We start from the raw sequence: 20,578 nt of genomic DNA on the forward strand, positions 1-20,578 counted from the left end.
ACTTGCAGCAATATTGAATAAACTAAAAATATCCAAAATGCTACATAACTTAAAAATTACAATCTTAAAATAAGCTCAAAGAACAACAAAAAAGATTAGTTCAGTAGAGGCTGGAAGTATACTTCAGAGGAAAAGTGCTTGCTGAGCATGTGCACTGCCCTCTGTTCAATCCTCAACACCACACACACACACAAAATTAGTTCAATAATGTCAACTCAACTCAGTTTTATGCTCACAGCAGTAACCCTACACAATAATTATGAGGATAAGGTCTAGGACCAAGAAAAAAATTTAAAAAGCAAAACAAATCTTTGATAATAAGGAAGGAAACTCCATTATCAGGAATTCTGATACCTACCAAAAAACAAAACAAAAAAATTTTACTAAAACTTCTTTAATACTTAAAATAATCATATTTCCACATGGGCAGAAAGCTTTATTTCAGAATTACTATCAGACATTCGGGTATTTTGGTTTTTTTGACATAGGGTCTCTCTATGTAACCTAGGTTGCCCTTAAATTCATGATCCTCCTGCCTCAGCTTCTGATTATGCTGGGATTATAGTTGTGAACCGCCATGCCTGGCCTCAGACATTTGTTTCAAAGAAAAATATCCAAAGTTGAGTTCAAAAGAACCACAAATATATTGACGGTATGCTCTACAAAAGGGAAAAGTCAGAATGTTTCACAGAAGTACACAATATCTAAGAAAATAAAAGAACAAGTGGCTGTTAACTTTTCTTCCTAGAGTATCAAATAGCTCCCACTGTTTTCTAACAATTATAGTAAGCAAGCTGGTTGCTTATTTATACATAGTACCTAGTATAAGCCATCACTTGTTAACTCAGAAAAGATCAAAAGACAAAAAATTCAGAATACTTGGGTAGTCTTGACAGTTTTTCTGCTTCATGTCAACGATACAAATTGGGCTTTGCTGTCACTGTGAGTCCATTTCCATTTCTAAAATTTTGTATGAAATCCGTGGTTGCCTGGGTATGGGTACGAGCAGGAAAGTTATAAGGAAGAGGTACAAAGCAGCCCCTAGAAACTTTCAGGGGCAATGAGTATCTTTTTTGTTTTTTTTCAGTGAAGTGATAGTAAAGTTTATTAGGAAAGGAGTACACTTTAAATAGACTGAAAGTGGGTCATCTCTAAAGAGAATGAGAATGATCAGATATGTTCATTCTTTTTCTTTGGTGGTGCTGGGAATCAAGCCTTGGGCCTCACACACACGCTAGACAAGCAGTTTATCAATGAACAATCCCCTACCCTGATAGGTTCAGTTTTTTGTCGTTGTCTTGGTAGCACTGGGGTTTGAACTCAGGGTCTCACACTAGCTAGGCAGGCACTCTTACCACTTGAGACACTCAGCCAGCCAGCCAGCATTACTTTTTTTTTTTTTTTAAAGGTTCATTACCTTGATTATTGAAATGGTTTTGGGTACATACATGTCAAAATATATCAAATTCTGGCTTTTATATATGTGAATTAATGTATGCCAATTATCTATCCCTCAGCAAAGCTTTTAGAAATCCACAGGCTTTTTTCTAAGTAAACATACAATGAAAACTAAGAATCTAATGAAAAATTAACATGTGATCATGATACACTCTTGCAGAGTTGATAGTCTTCTCAAATTCATTTGAAACCAGCATGCTAAAAAATATATAAATAAAAATTCTGAAGGTTTCTGGAAGCTCATACTTCAAAATGTGAATGAAAACTGTGAATTAATTTTAACTGCCATCTCACTAAAATGCTCCATTTTAAACACAAATGACACTCTATTATCTCCTTTTAAAAAGGTTCATCTTTGTATCCTACTCAATGCCTTGAAAATATTCAACTATTTACTGAAGGATTGTTTTCGTAAACTTAAAGGGTTCTAGGACTTCTTCAAAGCATAAAGACAGATGTTGCAAAGTCACCCTTTTCAAAAGGAGAAAGAGTATACACATATAAATAATAAGGCAGCTAATTGTAAACATGAATTAATAATGTGTTCTATTTTCAAACAGTTGAAGGGTGACCTCTATTTACCTACTTAATCAATAGACATTTACAAAATATCAGGCCCTCTCCTAGGGCACAGCAAACATGAAATCTCTGCCCTTAAGAAATTTCCAAGTTGGGGGTACAGGTTAGTGGTAGAACTCCTGGAGGCCCTAGATTCAATCCCACAGATAAGGAAAAAAACAAAAAAATCCTCTGATCATTAGCAACAAAGCTGGGATAATGGTGAATGTGTAACATGCTGGGGCAGATTTTGGTGTTCTGGTGGTGTTCTGAAGGAGCACTCACTTTAATCCAATTCTTTAGCTAAGTTTCCACTATAAAGTTAACATAACAGAAATTAAGGACCCCAAAGGCCTGAGTTCCTTCATCTTCAACCTGCTATTGACAAGCTCTAATGTAGTCCTCTCCAAACTCCACTTTTTTTATTTGAAAAAGGAGTAACACTACCTGCCACTCCCACCCTACCACTGTAGTCAGGAACAAATATATGAAAATGTTTTAAAAACTATAATATGTTTTTACTACAATTTTATTTCATGATGGACTGATTAAGATCAGAACCAGGGTTTTTTGTTGTTGTTTTGATTTTTTTTTGTTAGCAGTACTGAGGTTTGAACTTAGGGCCCTGCGCTTGCTAGGCACACGCTCTACCACTTGAGCTACTCTGCCAGCCCTGTTTTTGTGTTGAGTATTTTCAAGCTAGAGTCTTCTCTCAAACTATACTTCCCTAGGCTGGCTTTGAACATTGCTCCTCCTGATTTGTGTCTCCTGAGTAGCTACAATTATACACATAAGCCACCTGTGTCCAGGTAGAACCAGGTTTTTTAACAGGCTCAAAATTCTTGGTTAGTAATTGTTTATACCAATGATAGAAGTTACCATGAAGATTGAATTTAAGATCACTGAACATTTCCTTGTGCTTTCATATGCTAGAATTAAAAAGTGCTCACTAGGTGTTCTGTGGATCTCTTTTAAAAGCCACAAGTTTCTGGTTCACAGCTGGCATCCATGAAGTGCTGAATGAAGAATAAGTAAATCCTGGTCATCTTCTCTGAGCTTCACTTTTCTTATTTGTTAAAGTCTTACAACAATCCTGACAAGTATTTTTGAAATCTGCCTATCAAATAGTAAGTAATTCACATACTACCAATTCCCAAATTGTTTGGTCTCAGCAGGCTCCCTTTCTGATTTATGTGGGTTATATCTATTAATATTTACCATAGAAAATTAAAATGGGTATTTCCCACCAGTACTGGAGATTGAACTCAGGGGTAGGCTGGTGCTCTGACACTTGAGCCACTCTGCCAGCCCTTTTTGCATAGGTTATTTTTGAGGTAAGAGCCTTGCTTTATGCCCTGGCTAGCCTGGACCTTGTGCTTTCCAGCTGAGCTGGGACGACAGGCATATACCATCGTGTCCAGCCATTGGCTGTGATGGGATCTTTTGAACTTTTTGCCCAGGCTGGCCTCAAGCCACCAGTCCTCTTGATCTCTGCCTCTCAAGTAGCTTACAGGATTGTGCCACCATGACTGGCTAACATGGAGAGTTCTTAAAAGGATTTGTTAATTCATGTTGAAATAATACACCTATCAGCTGGGTGCTGGTGGCTCACGCCTATAATACTAGTTATTTGGGAGAGTGAGATCAGTAGGATCGAGGTATAAGGCCAGCCCAGGCAAACAGCTCGTAAGACCCCCAATTCCAAAATAACCAGAGCAAAATGGATGAGAGGTGTGGCTCAAGTTATAAGAGTGACTGCTTTGCAAACACAAAACCCTGAGTTCAAACTAACACATGTATCACATGTTAATAACCCAATTACATTAATAAAAATTTTTCATTAAAACTAAGGTTTCCAAAACAAAAATTAGGTGCAAAGAGTGGCTTTGTTTTCTATTGTTATATCTTTAATATCTTCAGACAGGTGGAGTCTAATTTCTGATTCTTGCATTTAATCTGTTGTGGTAACATTCACAATGAAGAATATGAAGAAAATCTAGTCTCATGAAAAGGGAGTATTTTAATAGCTTTTAAAGATAATATGGATAGTCTTCTGTGATATTACAATAAAACGGAACAAGTGGTAATTTCTTTTTTTCTTTTTTGGTGGGACTGGAGCTTGAACTCAGGGCTTTGCGCTTGCAAAGCAGGTACCCTACTACTTAAGTCACACCTCCAGCCCATTTTTGTTCTGGTTACTTTGGAAATGGGGGTATCTCAAATTATTTGCCCAGGCTAGCCTTGAGCCACCATCCTTGATCTCCTGCCTCCCAAGTAGCTGGGACTATAGGAATGAGCCAATAGCATTCCGCAACAAGTGCTAAGTTCTTAAGTAAATTAGTAGTAACATAAAATCTAAAACTACTGTCATCAATTACTTTTTGCACCCTGCTACAAGAAAATCCACTGATACATTCTGTGGTTTTGATCGCTCTTTTACCCACACATAGTTTCTTAATATTATGCACTGGCCACTTGGAAAATACTGGTTCACTGAGTTAGTGAACCAGATGTGTACATTTCATTATATAATATAAAAATTAATTTATTAATGATTCCATGTTATTGCAAATTCTTTCAGCACTGGGTCAAGCTCATGGAGGCAGAATTTTCCAAAAATATAATTTTCATCTGAAAGTTCAATTTACAGGCAACATAAATACCTGAGTACATGAAACCAGTTTATCACTTCTTAGAAGTAAACATGATGTTGCATGAAAAAGGTGCCTAGGGTAGTGATCAACTCAATCATACACATCTTTTTTTCTCCTTTTTTTTTTTTGGTGGTACTAGTTTGAGCTCAAGGCCTCAAGCTTGCAAGGCAAGCCCTCTATCACTTGAGCCATACCACCGCTAGCCCTTTTTTTTGCTTCAATTTTATTTCTCAGATAGGGTCTTTTTTGCATGTTTGTTTAGTTGATCCAACTTAGACCTGATCCTCCTACTTATGCAGGAAGCACAGGTGGACTACCAAGCCTAACTTATAGCTGGCACCCGTGGTAATCCTAGCTAATCAGGAGGATCACAGTTTGAAGTTAACCCAGGCTAATTGTTCAAAGGACCATACCTCCATAAAACAGGGCTGGTGCAATGGCTCAAGGTGTTGGCCCTTAGTTCAAACCCCAATATTTAAAAAAAAAAAAGATTTGTCTACACTTTTGCCCATGCTGGCCCAAACAGTGATATTCTTGATTTCTGCTTTCCAAGGGGTGGGATTACAGAAGTGAGTCACTGCACCTGGCCACAAAAGTCTTTTAGTATTAACAGCTATCTTTTCAGCATACCACAGAAGTGCTTTGTGAACACTTGTATTTCCTCAGAAACAGAATACTAAAAAGATGTAGTGAAAGGCCAAGGCTAAAAAAATATTAATTTTAAGCAGGGCGCCAGTGGGTCATGCCTGTAATCCTAGCTTCCTGGGAGGCAGAGATCAGGTGGATTACAGGTTGAGGCCAGCTCAGGCAAATAGTTCGAGAGAGCCTATCTCAAAAAAAACCCAACACAAAACAGGGCTGGTGAAATAATTCAAGCAGTAGATCAAGGCCTAGCAAGCATGAGGCCCCGAGTTCAAGCCCAGGTAACCCCCCGCCCACAAAAAAATATGAATTTTATTGCATCATCAATGACATTCTTATGTGGAACTGGTTTTTCTTTTAAACTGCAAGTAGGCAGTGATTTAAATATAATTTCTAGTAAAATCTGGCGTGACAACCTTGATTCAAGCTAACGTACCAGCAGGTTTACCAACCACTGCTTTTGCATAATCTAGATGTAAACACAGTGAAAGTGGTTAAGTCTTAGTATAATATGAAAATAATTCGGACTTCAGAAATTCTTAGGGTCCCGTATGCTTTGAGAACTACTGTCCTAAATTGTAGGTTTTTTGGGTTTTTTTTGCGGTACTAGGGTTTGAACTCAGGGCCTTCAACCATTCCACCAGCCCTTTATATGTGATGGGTTTTTTTGTTGTTGTTGTTGAGATAGGGTCTCACAACCTATTTGCCCCGGCTGGCTTGGAACCATGATCCTCCTGATCTCTGCCTCATAAGTAGCTAGGATTACAGGTGTGAGCCACCACCAGAGCCCAGCTCTGTAGCTTTGGAGTCAAACGGCCCCAGGTTTAAATCCATAAAACTTTGTTCAGTTTCCCTGTTTACACAACTCGGGATATTAAATATATATGTACATATACATAAATAAATACACACACACACATAAAGGGCTAGGCTACAAGAAAAGGGAGAAAGAAAACTTTACCGCTGCAAATTAGAGGGAAAAAGAGAACTTACCATTGCAAATTAGAAGTGGTGAGAAGAACAAAAGAGATCTGAAGATAAAACTCACTGAACCATTACAGAGGCAAATGCCAGGAGCATCAACATTCTATGGAAACTGGGTGCCTGTGGCTCACACCTGTAATCCTAACTACTTGGGAGGCTGAGATCAGGAGGATCAGTTCAAGGCAGCATGGGCAAATTGTCCGGGAGACCCCCATCTCCAAAATAACCAGAGCAAAATGGACTGGAGGCATGGCTCAAGTGGTAAGAGCGTCTGCTTTGCAATCGCGAAGCCCTGAGTTCAAACCCCTCCCCCAACGAAGAAAAAAAGGAAAAAAATTCTATCCAAAATGATAGCTCTGAAAATAAAGGTTAAGAGAAAAAAAAAAATAACAAGAACGGCAAAAACATAGAACAAAATTAGGACGTTATAGAAAATGTGGCAGAGGAAGCTAAACCATCGCAAAACATCTTATGTGGGATGGGGTGGGGAATGAAGGTGGCTATAAACCATTCAATGAAACGAGGGTAACAGCCAGGGAGTATCGGGTTTAAACACGGAAAAGGGAAAATGTCAAAAGTACAGTGGCCTGAATGCACGCCCTCAAATTCAATCAGCTGCAAACGCGACACCCTACTAGGCTAACAACAACAACAAACTTACCCACGTAAGCTCCTAATTCTTGCAACTTCCCCTTAATGGCACTCTGCGGGGGAAAAAACAAACGTGCACTTGAAAACCGCGACTCTAGGACACCCAAGCCCCCGCAGCGCAGAGCGGCGCGGCGCCCGCCCCTGGGCTCGGAAGCGGGGTGGGGGCGGGGAGGCGCTCGACCCCCCCCCTCCCCCCACACTGCCACCGCGCCGCCGGGGATGGCTTCCGCCGGCCCCGCACACGTCCCCGAGGCCCCACGGCCGGCCGCGCTCTCCGAGGCCGCTGTGCGCCAGGCCAAGGGCGGCCAGGCCAGGGCGAGGAGCCGCCACAGACCGGGCCCACACGCCCGGTTACTCCTGGCAACCGCCTGCCCGCCCGCCAGGCCCCGCTCCCCACCGCTGCTCAGCGCCGACCGATGCGGGCCTCACCCGAATCTTGCGGCTGATCTCGGTGCCAATCTCCATGGCTCAGCGGCGGGCGGCGGAGTCAGCACTGCGCGGCACTTCGTTTACCTGGAACCAACCACCGGTTCCCACCACGCAGCCCCGCCGCCGCCGCTGCTGCCGCCGCCGCTGCTGCCGCCGCCGCCGCTTTCACGGCCGCTCCGCCCCCGGCAGCGCGCACTGCGTGACTCCGCCCCCTCCAGCTCGGCGCGCAAGCCGGAGGTGCGCATGCGTATGTGTTTGCGCATGCGCGCCGTCTCGCACGCCTACTCCCCTCCACCCACTCCGCTTGCGGAGCCTGGGCTCGGACGACCTCTGCTGGCTGAGTGGAGGACTTTGGCAGTGCGAGGAATGGCCTGAGTTCCCTCAGTCCCTCCTGCTTTGCTGAACCTTCCTTTTTCCCTTTTCTGGCTCACCAGTTACCTTACTCTCCTTTGGTTAATAAGAACTGATACAAATGTGTAGAGAAAGATCTCAGGCTTTTTTTTTTTTTTCTTTTCATTTTTCTTTTATTATTCATATGTGCATACAAGGCGTGGTTCATTTCTCCCCCCTGCCCCCACCCCCTCCCTTACCACCCACTCCACCCCCTCCCGCTCCCCACCCTCAATACCCAGCAGAAACTATTTTGCCCTTATCTCTAATTTTGTTGTAGAGAGAGTATAAGCAATAATAGGAAGGAACAAGGGGTTTTGCTGGTTGAGATAAGGATAGCTATACAGGGCATTGACTGACATTGATTTCCTGTGCGTGGGTGTTACCTTCTAGGTTAATTCTTTTTGATCTAACCTTTTCTCTAGTTCCTGGTCCCCTTTTCCTATTGGCCTCAGTTGCTTTAAGGTATCTGCTTTAGTTTCTCTGCATTAAGGGCAACAAATGCTAGCTAGTTTTTTAGGTGTCTTACCTATCCTCACCCCTCCCTTGTGTGCTCTCGCTTTTATCATGTGCTCACAGTCCAATCCCCTTGTTGTGTTTGCCCTTGATCTAATGTCCACATATGAGGGAGAACATACGATTTTTGGTCTTTTGAGCCAGGCTAACCTTACTCAGAATGATGTTCTCCAATTCCATCCATTTACCAGACATACGATTTTTGGTCTTTTGAGCCAGGCTAACCTCACTCAGAATGATGTTCTCCAATTCCATCCATTTATCAGCGAATGATAACATTTCATTCTTCTTCATGGCTGCATAAAATTCCATTGTGTATAGATACCACATTTTCTTAATCCATTCGTCAGTGCTGGGGCATCTTGGCTGTTTCCATAACTTGGCTATTGTGAATAGTGCCGCAATAAGCATGGATGTGCAGGTGCCTCTGGAGTAACAGTCTTTTGGGTATATCCCCAAGAGTGGTATTGCTGGATCAAATGGTAGATCGATGTCCAGCTTTTTAAGTAGCCTCCAAATTTTTTTCCAGAGTGGTTGTACTAGTCTACATTCCCACCAACAGTGTAAGAGGGTTCCTTTTTCCCCGCATCCTCGCCAACACCTGTTGTTGGTGGTGTTGCTGATGATGGCTATTCTAACAGGGGTGAGGTGGAATCTTAGTGTGGTTTTAATTTGCATTTCCTTTATTGCTAGAGATGGTGAGCATTTTTTCATGTGTTTTCTGGCCATTTGAATTTCTTCTTTTGAGAAAGTTCTGTTTAGTTCACATGCCCATTTCTTTATTGGTTCATTAGTTTTGGGAGAATTTAGTTTTTTAAGTTCCCTGTATATTCTGGTTATCAGTCCTTTGTCTGATGTATAATTGGCAAATATTTTCTCCCACTCTGTGGGTGTTCTCTTCAGTTTAGAGACCATTTCTTTTGATGAACAGAAGCTTTTTAGTTTTATGAGGTCCCACTTATCTATGCTATCTCTTAGTTGCTGTGCTGCTGGGGTTTCATTGAGAAAGTTCTTACCTATACCTACTAACTCCAGAGTATTTCCTACTCTTTCTTGTATCAACTTAAGAGTTTGGGGTCTGATATTAAGATCCTTGATCCATTTTGAGTTAATCTTGGTATAGGGTGATATACATGGATCTAGTTTCAGTTTTTTGCAGACTGCTAACCAGTTTTCCCAGCAGTTTTTGTTGAAGAGGCTGCTATTTCTCCATCGTATATTTTTAGCTCCTTTGTCAAAGATAAGTTGCTCATAGTTGTGTGGCTTCATATCTGGATCCTCTATTCTGTTCCACTGGTCTTCATGTCTGTTTTTGTGCCAGTACCATGCTGTTTTTATTGTTATTGCTTTGTAATATAGTTTGAAGTCAGGTATTGTGATACCTCCTGCATTGTTCTTTTGACTGAGTATTGCCTTGGCTATTCGTGGCCTCTTGTGTTTCCATATAAATTTCACAGTAGATTTTTCAATCTCTTTAATGAATGTCATTGGAATTTTGATGGGAATTGCATTAAACATGTAGATTACTTTGGGGAGTATCGACATTTTTACTATGTTGATTCTACCAATCCATGAGCATGGGAGATCTCTCCACTTTCTATAGTCTTCCTCAGTCTCTTTCTTCAGAAGTGTATAGTTTTCCTTGTAGAGGTCTTTCACATCTTTTGTTAGGTTTACACCTAGGTATTTGATTTTTTTTTTGAGGCTATTGTAAATGGAATTGTTTTCATACATTCTTTTTCCGTTTGCTCATTGTTAGTGTATAGAAATGCTAATGATTTTTCTATGTTGATTTTATATCCTGCTACCTTGCTATAGCTATTGATGATGTCTAGAAGCTTCTGAGTAGAGTTTTTTGGGTCTTTAAGTTATAGGATCATGTCGTCTGCAAATAGGGATATTTTGACAGTTTCTTTACCTATTTGTATTCCTTTTATTCCTTCTTCTTGCCTAATTTCTCTGGCTAGGAATTCCAGTACTATGTTGAATAGGAGTGGAGACAGTGGGCATCCTTGTCTGGTTCCTGATTTTAGAGGGAATGGTTTTAATTTTTCTCCGTTAAGTATAATGCTGGCTGTAGGTTTGTCATATATAGCTTTTATAATGTTGAGGAACTTTCCTTCTATTCCTAGTTTTCTTAGAGCTTTTATCATGAAATGATGTTGGATCTTATCAAAGGCTTTTTCTGCATCTATTGAGATGATCAAGTGGTTTTTGTCTTTGCTTCTGTTAATGTGGTTTATTACGTTTATTGATTTTCGTATGTTGAACCACCCCTGCATCCCTGGGATGAAGCCTACCTGGTCGTGGTGAATAATCTTTTTGATGTGTTGCTGAATTCGATTTGCCATTATTTTGTTGAGGATTTTTGCATCAATGTTCATTAAGGAGATTGGCCTATAGTTCTCCTTTTTGGAGGTGTCTTTGCCTGGTTTTGGGATAAGTGTAATAGTGGCTTCATAAAATGTGTTTGGCAGTTTTCCTTCCCTTTCTATTTCATGGAACAGTTTAAGGAGGGTTGGTATCAGTTCTTCTTTAAAGGTCTGATAGAATTCAGCAGAGAATCCATCAGGTCCTGGACTTTTCTTTTTGGGGAGACTCTTGATTGCTGCTTCAATTTCATTTTGTGTTATAGGTCTATTCAGGTGATTAATTTCCTCTTGGTTCAGTTTTGGATGATCATATGTATCTATAAATCTGTCCATTTCTTTTAGATTTTCAAATTTATTTGAATATAGGTTCTCAAAGTAGTCTCTGATGATTTCCTGGACTTCCATGGTGTTTGTTGTTATCTCCCCTTTTGCATTCCTAATTCTACTAATTTGGGTTTTTTCTCTCCTCATTTTAGTCAGGTTTGCCAGGGGTCTATCGATCTTGTTTATTTTTTCAAAGAACCAACTTTTTGTTTCATTAATTCTTTGTATGGTTTTTTTGGTTTCTATTTCGTTGATTTCAGCTCTTATTTTTATTATTTCTCTCCTTCTATTTGTTTTGGGATTTGCTTGTTCTTGTTTTTCTAGGAGTTTGAGATGTATCATTAGGTCATTGATTTGGGATCTTTCAGTCTTTTTAATATATGCACTCATGGCTATAAACTTTCCTCTCAAGACTGCCTTAGCTGTGTCCCATAGGTTCCGGTAGGTTGTGTTTTCATTTTCATTGACTTCTAGGAACTTTTTAATTTCCTCTTTTATTGCATCGATGATCCATTCTTCATTAAGTAATGAGTTATTTAGTTTCCAGCTGTTTGCATGTTTTTTGTCTTCACTTTTGTTGTTGAGTTCTACTTTTACTGCATTGTGGTCAGATAGTATGCATGGTATTATTTCTATTTTCTTATATTTGCTGAGGCTTGCTTTGTGCCCTAGGATATGATCTATTTTGGAGAAGGTTCCATGGGCTGCTGAGAAGAATGTATATTGTGTAGAGGTTGGATGAAATGTTCTGTAGACATCTACTAGGTCCACTTGATCTATTGCATATTTTAGATCTTGGATTTCTTTATTGAGTTTTTGTTTGGATGACCTATCTATTGATGATAATGGAGTGTTAAAATCTCCCACAACCACTGTGTTGGCGTTTATATATGCTTTTAGGTCTTTCAGGGTATGTTTGATGAAATTGGGTGTGTTGACATTGGGTGCGTACAGATTGATGATTATTATTTCCTTTTGGTCTATTTCCCCTTTTATTAGTATGGAATGTCCTTCTTTATCTCGTTTGATCAATGTAGGTTTGAAGTCTACTTTGTCAGAGATAAGTATTGCTACTCCTGCTTGTTTTCGGGGGCCATTGGCTTGGTAAATCTTCTTCCAGCCTTTCATCCTAAGCATATGCTTATTTCTGTCGGTGAGATGAGTCTCCTGTAAGCAACAAATTGTTGGATCTTCTTTTTTAATCCATTTTGTCAAACGGTGTCTTTTGATGGGTGAATTAAGTCCATTAACATTAAGTGTTAGTACTGATAGGTATGTGGTGATTCCTGCCATTTAGTTATCTTAGTTGTTTGAAGGTTTGATTGTGTGTACCTAACTTGATGTTACTCTCTTCTGTCTTGCTTTTTCTTATCCTGTGGTTTGGTGCTGCCTGCCTTTTCATGGTTAAGTTGGGTGTCACTTTCTGTGTGCAGGATCCCTTGCAGAATCTTTTGTAATGGTGGCTTTGTGGTCACATATTGTTTTAGTTTCTGCTTATCATGGAAGACTTTTATTGCTCCATCTATTTTGAATGATAGCTTTGCTGGGTAGAGTATCCTGGGGTTGAAGTTATTTTCATTCAGTGCCCGGAAGATCTCACCCCACGCTCTTCTTGCTTTTAATGTTTCTGTTGAGAAGTCTGCTGTGATTTTGATGGGTTTACCTTTGTATGTTACTTGTTTTTTCTCTCTTACAGCCTTCAATATTCTTTCCTTAGTTTCTGAACTTGTTTTAATGATGATATGTCGTGGAGTAGTTCTATTTTGATCTGGTCCGTTTGGTGTCCTGGAGGCCTCTTGCATTTGTATGGGAATATCTTTCTCTAGATTTGGGAAATTTTCCGTTATTATTTTGTTGAATATATTACGCATTCCCTTCGCTTGCACCTCTTCTCCTTCTTCGATGCCCATGATTCTCAAGTTTGGTCTTTTGATGGAGTCAGTGAGTTCTTGCATTTTCTTTTCACAGGTCTTGAGTTGTTTAATTAATAGTTCTTCAGTTTTTCCTTTAATTACCATTTCATGTTCAAGTTCTGAGATTCTGTCTTCTGTTTGTTCTATTCTGCTGGATTGGCCTTCCGTTTTGTTTTGCAGTTCTGTTTTGTTCTTTTTTCTGAGGTTTTCCATATCCTGGCTGTTTTCTTCTTTATTGTTGTCTATTTTTGTCCTGAGTTCATTTATCCATTTATTCATTGTGTTCTCTCTTTCACTTCGGTGTTTATACAGTGCTTCTATGGTTTCCTTTATTTCTTCTTTTGCTTTTTCAAATTCTCTATTTTTATTGTCTTGGAATTTCTTGAGTGTCTCCTGTACATTTTGGTTGACCCTATCCAGTATCATCTCTATAAAATTCTCATTGAGTACTTGTAGTATGTCTTCTTTTAAATTATTCTTGTGGGCTTCATTGGGTCCTTTGGCATAGTTTATCTTCATTTTGTTGGAGTCTGGATCTGAGTTTCTATTCTCTTCATTCCCCTCTGGTTCCTGTACTAATTTTTTGCTGTGGGGAAACTGGTTTCCTTGTTTTTTCTGTCTTCCTGTCATTGTCCTTGGTGTTGTTACTGTCCCTGTACTGTGTGTAATTAAGTATTTTCTAGCTTGTAATAATAACAATGGTAATATTGAGAATGGAAGAGTGAGCTGAGATGGAAAGCAAGAAGTTAAAGAAAAGGGGAGAACAAATATACAGACAAGAGGGAGAAAGCAGAGCAAGGTATCAGACAAGAGAGTTTCAAAGGTATAAACAGGGAGTGTTAGTGTACTAATCGACAGTAAGCTGGTCCGCGTCTTCCCAAGCCGTATGGGCGCTGGCCACTGGCAGCCCTGGGCCCTCCTCGGTTCTCCGTTTAACGTGAAGTGGAGATGCTCTGCGCTGGCTGGAGATGTGGAGGAGTCAAAGTTATGCCTTTTCTCGGTGATTATGCCTGCAAAGTGTGTCTCCAGCGTCTCTCCAAGATTTCACTATAGGAGGGTCGCTTTCTGCTTCCTACCTCTAGCCGCCATCTTGGAATTCCTCTCAGATCTCAGGCTTTGATGTGAGATGTGAGTTCAAATGCAGTCTTCAACATACTGTTAGTATGATATTGATCCAGACTGTTTTCAAGTTTTAAAACTTCCGATTTTGAAATTTTTTTGTGAACTAGATTGCTTCCTAAAGATTGCACTGGGGTGGGGGGAGATGGAATATTTAAGATAAAAGAACCTCACCGTACTTAGTCTTCTTTTGGCAGGGGGTAGGATAGAGATTTGAACTCAAGACTTCCCACTTGCTGAGCAGGCATCTACGACTTGAGCCACACCTCCTGTCCATTTTGCTCTGGTTATTTTGGCGATGAACCGTTTGCCCAGGCTGGCCTCAAACCGCAATCCTCCCCATCTCAGCCTCCCGAACAGCTAGGATTAAGATGTAAACCACTGGTGCCTGGCTCTTACTTTGTAAAGACCGTGGTTCTCCTGCATTCATTCTTCTTTGGTCTTCAGCCCAGCATTTGCTTTTCTTCAAGTCTAATCTTCCTTATCCTGTATCTTCTCCTCCTCTTCTCTGAACTTGGTCTCTGAACAACTCATTTTCAGGACTTCCTTTGCCATCTCTATGCTGATTAACAACCAGATTTCCCATCTGCCTTGAGTTCTCAACTGAACCCCACTCCTAAACCCTCAGTGACTATGCCCATCTTATTTTCTCCAAATTCAACATTTCAAAACTAAAGTCATCATTACTGCAGATGTCCTTATTGCTATCTATAGTAGTTTAATTCTCCCTGTCTCTGATCACAAAACCTTGGAAGCTTAACAGGCCTTGAAAGAGGTTTCTCTTCTCCCCACATCCACTAATTCCTCCCAGTGGTTCCTGTTAATAATTTCTTGCTGCATAATAAATGACCATGGATTTAGCTGCTTAGAACACAAAGGAATTCTCAGATTCTCATCTTGTGCTTCCCACCAGTCAGCAATCAGAGCACAGCTTCCTGCTCAAGGTCTCAGAAGGCTGCAACTGAAGTGTCAAACAGACTGTTGTCATCCGTAAGCTTGACAGAGGAAGAATCCCTTTCCAAGCTCATTCAGGTTCTTAGCATCTCTTAACTCAGCAAAAAGAAGATTACTTTTCAGATCAGAAAAGGCCCAATGCCTTTTTTTTTTTCAGCACTGGGGTTTGCAGTCAGGGCCTCACTCTTGCTAGGCAGGTGCTCTTACTGCGTGAGCCACTTCACCAGTCCTGTCTTGTGTTGGGTTTTTTAATTTCATTAATCTTTCATCTGAATTCCTGGGGCATCTATGTGGGAAACACTAATATGACCATATACTTTTTGTAATGTGAATTTCAAATTGTGTGTGTGTGAATTTCAAGTTTGTGTGAGTGTGTGCACTCCCTAGCAAATACAAACTGAGATTTGTCAGCTCTTGATATTTCTACAAAATTTCATTCAGTATTATAGACACATAGCAAGCATTTATTAAATATTGGTAGATAAAAAGAAAGACATAATTTACAAAAGTATTTCTCATGGATAAATGCAGTGGTCACTAACTCATTCAACATTGATAAAAGCAGAGGAGCAGAGGTAAGGAGAGCAGAGACCCTGGAGCCAGACTGTCTGGATTTGAGCAGTGGATTTTCCATTCCCTCTGATAACTTAGGCAAGCTGTTTCTTCTCTCTGTGCCTCAGTTTCCTCATCTGTGGCAAAGGTATTATGTTAATTCCCCTGCCCAGAGTCACTATGAGGAAGAAGTAAGTTAATATTTGGTGAAGCATTTCAACCTATGCCTGGCTCATAGTAGCATTATGCTTGTTGATTAAAAATTTAATACATACACTGAGCCTGATACTGTGGTAGGAGCCAGAGCACACATGTGAACAAGACCAGCTCTCTGCTTTCGTGATACTCACAATCCAAAAGACAGGTAAGATTTTTTTCTATTCCTTTAACCCATCATTTCAGAACTAAGAACAGAAACATGTTTTACCATTATTGTACCATGGCCAAATTGACACTCAATATTTTAGATAATATTGGGGTGGGAAACTTTAAAAAATAGAGCTTGTTTTTATTAAAATGTATTCTGAATAAAGAAACTTATTAAAAGGTATTTAAGAAGGGGTTAACTGCTGGGCACTGGTGGCTCACACCTGTAATCCTAGCCACTTGGGAAGCTAAGATCCAGAGATTCATGGTTCAAAGCCAGTGCAGGCAAATAGTTCTCAAGACCCCATCTCTAAAATAACCAGAAAAAAGTGGATTGAGGTGTGGCTCAAGTGGTAGAACACCTTCTTTGTAAGTGTGACCTTGAGTTCAAACCGCAGTCCCACCGGGGGTAGGGGGAAGAAAAGAAAGCATTAACTTGTACAACAGTCAGCTTATAATCATGGAAGGAGAATTGCAGATTATTTCAGAACTCAAACACATGCAGATCTCAGATGATCTAGGGTGTGTCTTATAGGGGGAGTAATCCCAGTAAGCCTATGACACTTGGGGTTTCCAGGTGCTTCCCAGTAAGACGCAGCTTCACAAACCACATCTTTGAAGGAAGTAGGGGACTGGACTTGAAAATGAATAAACTGGATCACAAATGACATATTTTCCTCTAAGGGATAGTATAGTAATAGTGTGAGAACCAGATTACAAACGAACTACAGTGCTAGCTATAAGGTCTCTGAGCTACTTTCCAAAGAAAGAGAGTAGATAACAGAAAAGAGCATTGGCTATAGAGTCAGAGGGAACTGGCTCCTAACCCCATCTCCATGGAGTTTGAGTCCTCGGGTGGTTCCCAGGCATCTCCAGCCTCCTCTTGGGGCTACATTTCAGCTAAATTTTGCAAGTGTGTGCTTGTGTCTGTGTCTGTATGTGGGAGGGGAGCACAGATGAAGGTGGATTTCTTCCATCCTGGAATGCATTTCTCTACTCTTCCTTGCATAGGTTGATGAACCAGGCATTGCCAATCTGTTTGGATTATATCGCTGTGCATAAATTTCTTCTATAGCTCACAAGATGAGTCCTTGAGACAGCGTGTGCATCTTCATCCTTCTCCTTGCAGCACCTAGCTTCCAATACGTGTGGGATGAATTGATGCAGCATTTTTTTTTTCAATAATGAACATCCAACGGCAAAGCTACCTTATCTCACAATTCCTGTATGTTCTGAATTCCAGTCACACCAATTGCTTTTGTTTCTGAAGCTGACATGCTTCTCCTTTCTTGTCCATTTGAACAAAAATATTGCTAATATACCACCATTTCCATGTGGTCCAGGGGAATACTCCACAAAAATCATCACTCTTTTGTATTTGACAAGGTGCTGCACTTAGTGCAGTGCTGAGTCTGGTAGTCATGGTTCAAGGTGAAGATTCTGAGATCAAAGGAAATTTCATACTCCTTAATTCTAATCTCCACCACCCCTCCTCCCCAGGCATCATCCTCCTTGTGGAGTACAGCATTTGTTCAATTTGGATTTTTGTTTGAGATAGTTACTCTATGTGGCCTTGGCTGGCTGGTTTCCAACTCAGAATCCTCCTGCCTCAGCTTCCAGAGCACTGGGATTACAGGTATGCACCACCATGCTCAACTCAATTTGGATTCTTACAAAGGATGCTAATTTATATGATGGGGTATAATGGGCATTCACCAAGCTACCAAAGCAAATTTTTTTAACTCCCAAGAAAACACTAGTCAATGCAATACCCAAACCACAATTTTCTTCCCTTTTATCTTTTATCTTTCATCACTTTATGTATAGGGCATCCTTTTTTAAATTTTATTTGTATATTTTAGTAAAAATTACCTTCCAGCCTAAAAGTACATATAATATGCCACTTTCTGAATTTTAGGAAGACATAAGAGACATATGTAGTAGCCAATATTTCTATAGACTATCTGTATAAGGATACATAGAAATGAGGTGGCACTAGTTACCCCAGAAAAGCTGGGTGTCAGTGGGGCACCAGTAGTTCATACCTGTAATCCTAGCTACTTGGGAGGCTGAGATCTGGAAGGATCACATTTGAGGCCAGCTGGGCAATTAGTTTGTGAGACCCCAATCTCCAAAATAACCAGAGTAAAATGGACTAGAGGTGTCACTCAAGTGGTAGAGTGCCTGCTTTGCAAGCATGAAGTTCTGAGTTGAAACCCCAGTCCCACTCCCCGCCCCCCCCCCAAAAAAGTGCTGGGTGTCTGGTAGCCAGGGTGGGAAGAGGGCTTTTTCCTTATACCCATTTGTATCTTTTGGGGTTGGACCATATAAATGATCTCACTCCTTTACATAGGAAGCATAGGCCAATAATAATTTTATGTCTAACGCTTTGAAGGATTGTTCCCATGCCTTAAGGTAGAGATGTTACTGCCAGATTAACATGATTGAGGGAAAACTGAGTTTAAGTACTCATCAGTAAAAGACATCTGTGGGCTGTGAGGGAGGAGGTTCAACCCAGTTGTTTAAAATATCACTTGGGTTTTACCATCATCTTCTATTTTAAAAATTCTTTTATTTTCTTCCTGTTCAATTAACAAGTTTTTATTTAGTGCCTACTCTCTGCCCAGTACTGTCTTAGGATTTCTAGGAGATATAAAAGAAGCCTCCATGAAACACATTTTAAAGTTGCTGCCAAGTGCGGAGATTTCTGTGGAATGAGGTGGCTAGGAAGCTGTCTTGGGAGCAGTTTTCAACTGAGACTGGACAGAAGTGGGGGCTTTAGACAGACAGAAGAGGGGCTGCAGATGCTGCTGCTGGAGAAAAAGCATTTGATGGGGAGGAGGGGAAGAAGCCACCCTGGTGAGAAGAGAGGCCAGAGTGGCCCATTTAGAAGTCCCTAAATGTCAGGTAGCATAGCTTCACCTTGGGAGTTCACTGGCAGGGTGTGTGGTTTATCCAAGCTTGGTAGTAACCCACAGGGGGTTACTGAGGGGGAACTGAGCAACCAGATGCAAGGTGCCCACCCTTGTTGCAGTAAGCTGGATAAAAATTGATTTGGATTGTTTGGATCAAGAGACCAGAAAAGTCAGTCTTTCTTAGGCCTTGACCTCTCCTCAAATTGAGCCCCTAATGGAGTCCAGAGGAAGTATGAATTATAAACAGAATTGGGTTTTTTTTTTTCTTTTTTTTTTTCCATTAGAAACACAGGTAATCTTGCTTGTCTTTGGCTATACTACCCAAGTTGTATCTTGCTGGACTTTGTTCTCCAATAGCACGCATACCTCTATGACAGTGCTCCCCACTTAGGTCTGGTTGGTTGTGCTGTGTAGGTGTTTACCACCCACTAGACCACAAGTCCTCTGTGTGCAGGGAATGTGTCTCCTGCATAGTTAAGTACTCAGTAAGTGTTTGCCAGTTGTTAAACAAAGTGAGATTTAAATGAAAGGTAACATTAAAAAGCTTTCCAGAAACGATGTAAAGTGAAATCATTAAAATGAAAACGTACGTAAAATAAGTTTCTCTGCTGTAACCACTCAAACCACATGCAAGTCAAGGTCAGTGTGTTGGAATGGTGTCAGCATTACGGGTTTTAGTCCTCAGCTCAGATGTTACAGTCATAGTAATAATGCAGTGCAGTAATATAGCAAAATAAGCATTACTAGTAGGGTCTAGAATAATGAAACACCTCACTTATTTTTTACTTTAGTTTATTGATAGTGATTGTAATTATTACAGTAGGAGAGGAAACAGGTATAGAGAAGTTAAGAAATTTCCACATGGTTACCCAGCTAGCAAGTGTTGGAGCTGGGATTAGACCAAAGCAGGCTCCAATCTTTTTTTTTTTTTTTTTTTTTGCAGTACTGGGTTTGAACTCAGGATTTTGAGCTTGTAAAGCAGGTACTGCACTCTGAGGGGCACTGGTGGCTCACGTCTGTAATCCTAGCTACTCAGGAGGCAGAGATCAGGAGGATCGCAGTTCGAAGCCAGCCCGGGCAAATAATTCCGCGAGACCCTATCTCGAAAAATCCTTTACAAAAAAGGGCTGGTGGAGTGACTCAAGGTGAAGACACTGAGTTCAAAAAAAAAAAAAGAAGAAAGGAATCAACTCCGCAATCCTAGCATTTTACAGACGACCACCTAATAATGACAACCCAGGGACAGAAATAACCGACCCCCTCCTTATATTATTAAAAGTCTTGCTTTATTTGGAAACTCTTAAAATAAGTGATCACACGATTAAAAAAAGCAGCGGCGGCGGCCCCCTCCCCGGGCGGCCCGGGCGCAGCTGTCCGCGCCTCCCCCGCGCCCCGCCGCCCGCATTCCAACTCTCTGAGGTCACGGACCGCCACCGCCTCCCCGGATCCCGCCCGCCGGGGTAAGGGGGAGGGACGCCGGGCCCGGCCGCTCCGCTGCTCCGGCCGCACGTCCCGCGTCCGTCACCCGTCTGTCCGCCCGTCTATCCGTCCGTCCGCCCGCAGGCTTCGTCGTGCGAAGCCCGGTGCAGGTCCGGGTCTGCGGAGTCGCCCAGGGGAATGGTCTGCGGGCCGCGTCCGCGGGGACAGGAAGTGGGGCGCGCGGGCCCCATGCGCGGGCCGGCGTGCGGGCGCGGCTGCGGCGGGCGCGCGGCGGGGCCCGGGGAGGCGGGCCGCTGAGCGCCGCGCGGCCCCGAGTATGCGGGAGCCCGAGCAGGTGAGCG

At 41.4% G+C, this 20,578-nt stretch overlaps 2 protein-coding genes across 10 annotated transcripts in view; one reads left to right on the forward strand and one right to left on the reverse strand.

Moving 5' to 3' along the window:
* Zc3h14 (zinc finger CCCH-type containing 14) overlaps nt 1-7,530 on the reverse strand; it is a 53,180-nt gene extending 45,650 nt beyond the window's left edge. For all 8 annotated transcript variants that reach the window (XM_074067375.1, XM_074067373.1, XM_074067371.1 and 5 more), the window contains exons 1-2: nt 7,377-7,530; nt 6,958-7,000 (exon numbers count right to left, since the gene is read on the reverse strand). In XM_074067375.1, coding sequence (XP_073923476.1) covers nt 6,958-7,000; nt 7,377-7,412 — 79 coding nt within the window. In that variant the 5' untranslated portion in view covers nt 7,413-7,530. The remainder of the gene's footprint in view (nt 1-6,957; nt 7,001-7,376) is intronic.
* A 12,974-nt stretch (nt 7,531-20,504) lies between these two features.
* Ptpn21 (protein tyrosine phosphatase non-receptor type 21) overlaps nt 20,505-20,578 on the forward strand; it is a 61,907-nt gene continuing 61,833 nt past the window's right edge. The window contains exon 1 of one of the 2 annotated variants that reach the window (XM_020180077.2): nt 20,505-20,571. The gene's annotated coding sequence lies outside the window, so the exon portion shown is untranslated. The remainder of the gene's footprint in view (nt 20,572-20,578) is intronic. The other variant, XM_074067377.1, reaches the window with a different exon arrangement.

This window comes from Castor canadensis, chromosome 3 (assembly GCF_047511655.1).
Source record: "Castor canadensis chromosome 3, mCasCan1.hap1v2, whole genome shotgun sequence".
Classification (NCBI taxonomy): domain Eukaryota; kingdom Metazoa; phylum Chordata; class Mammalia; order Rodentia; family Castoridae; genus Castor; species Castor canadensis.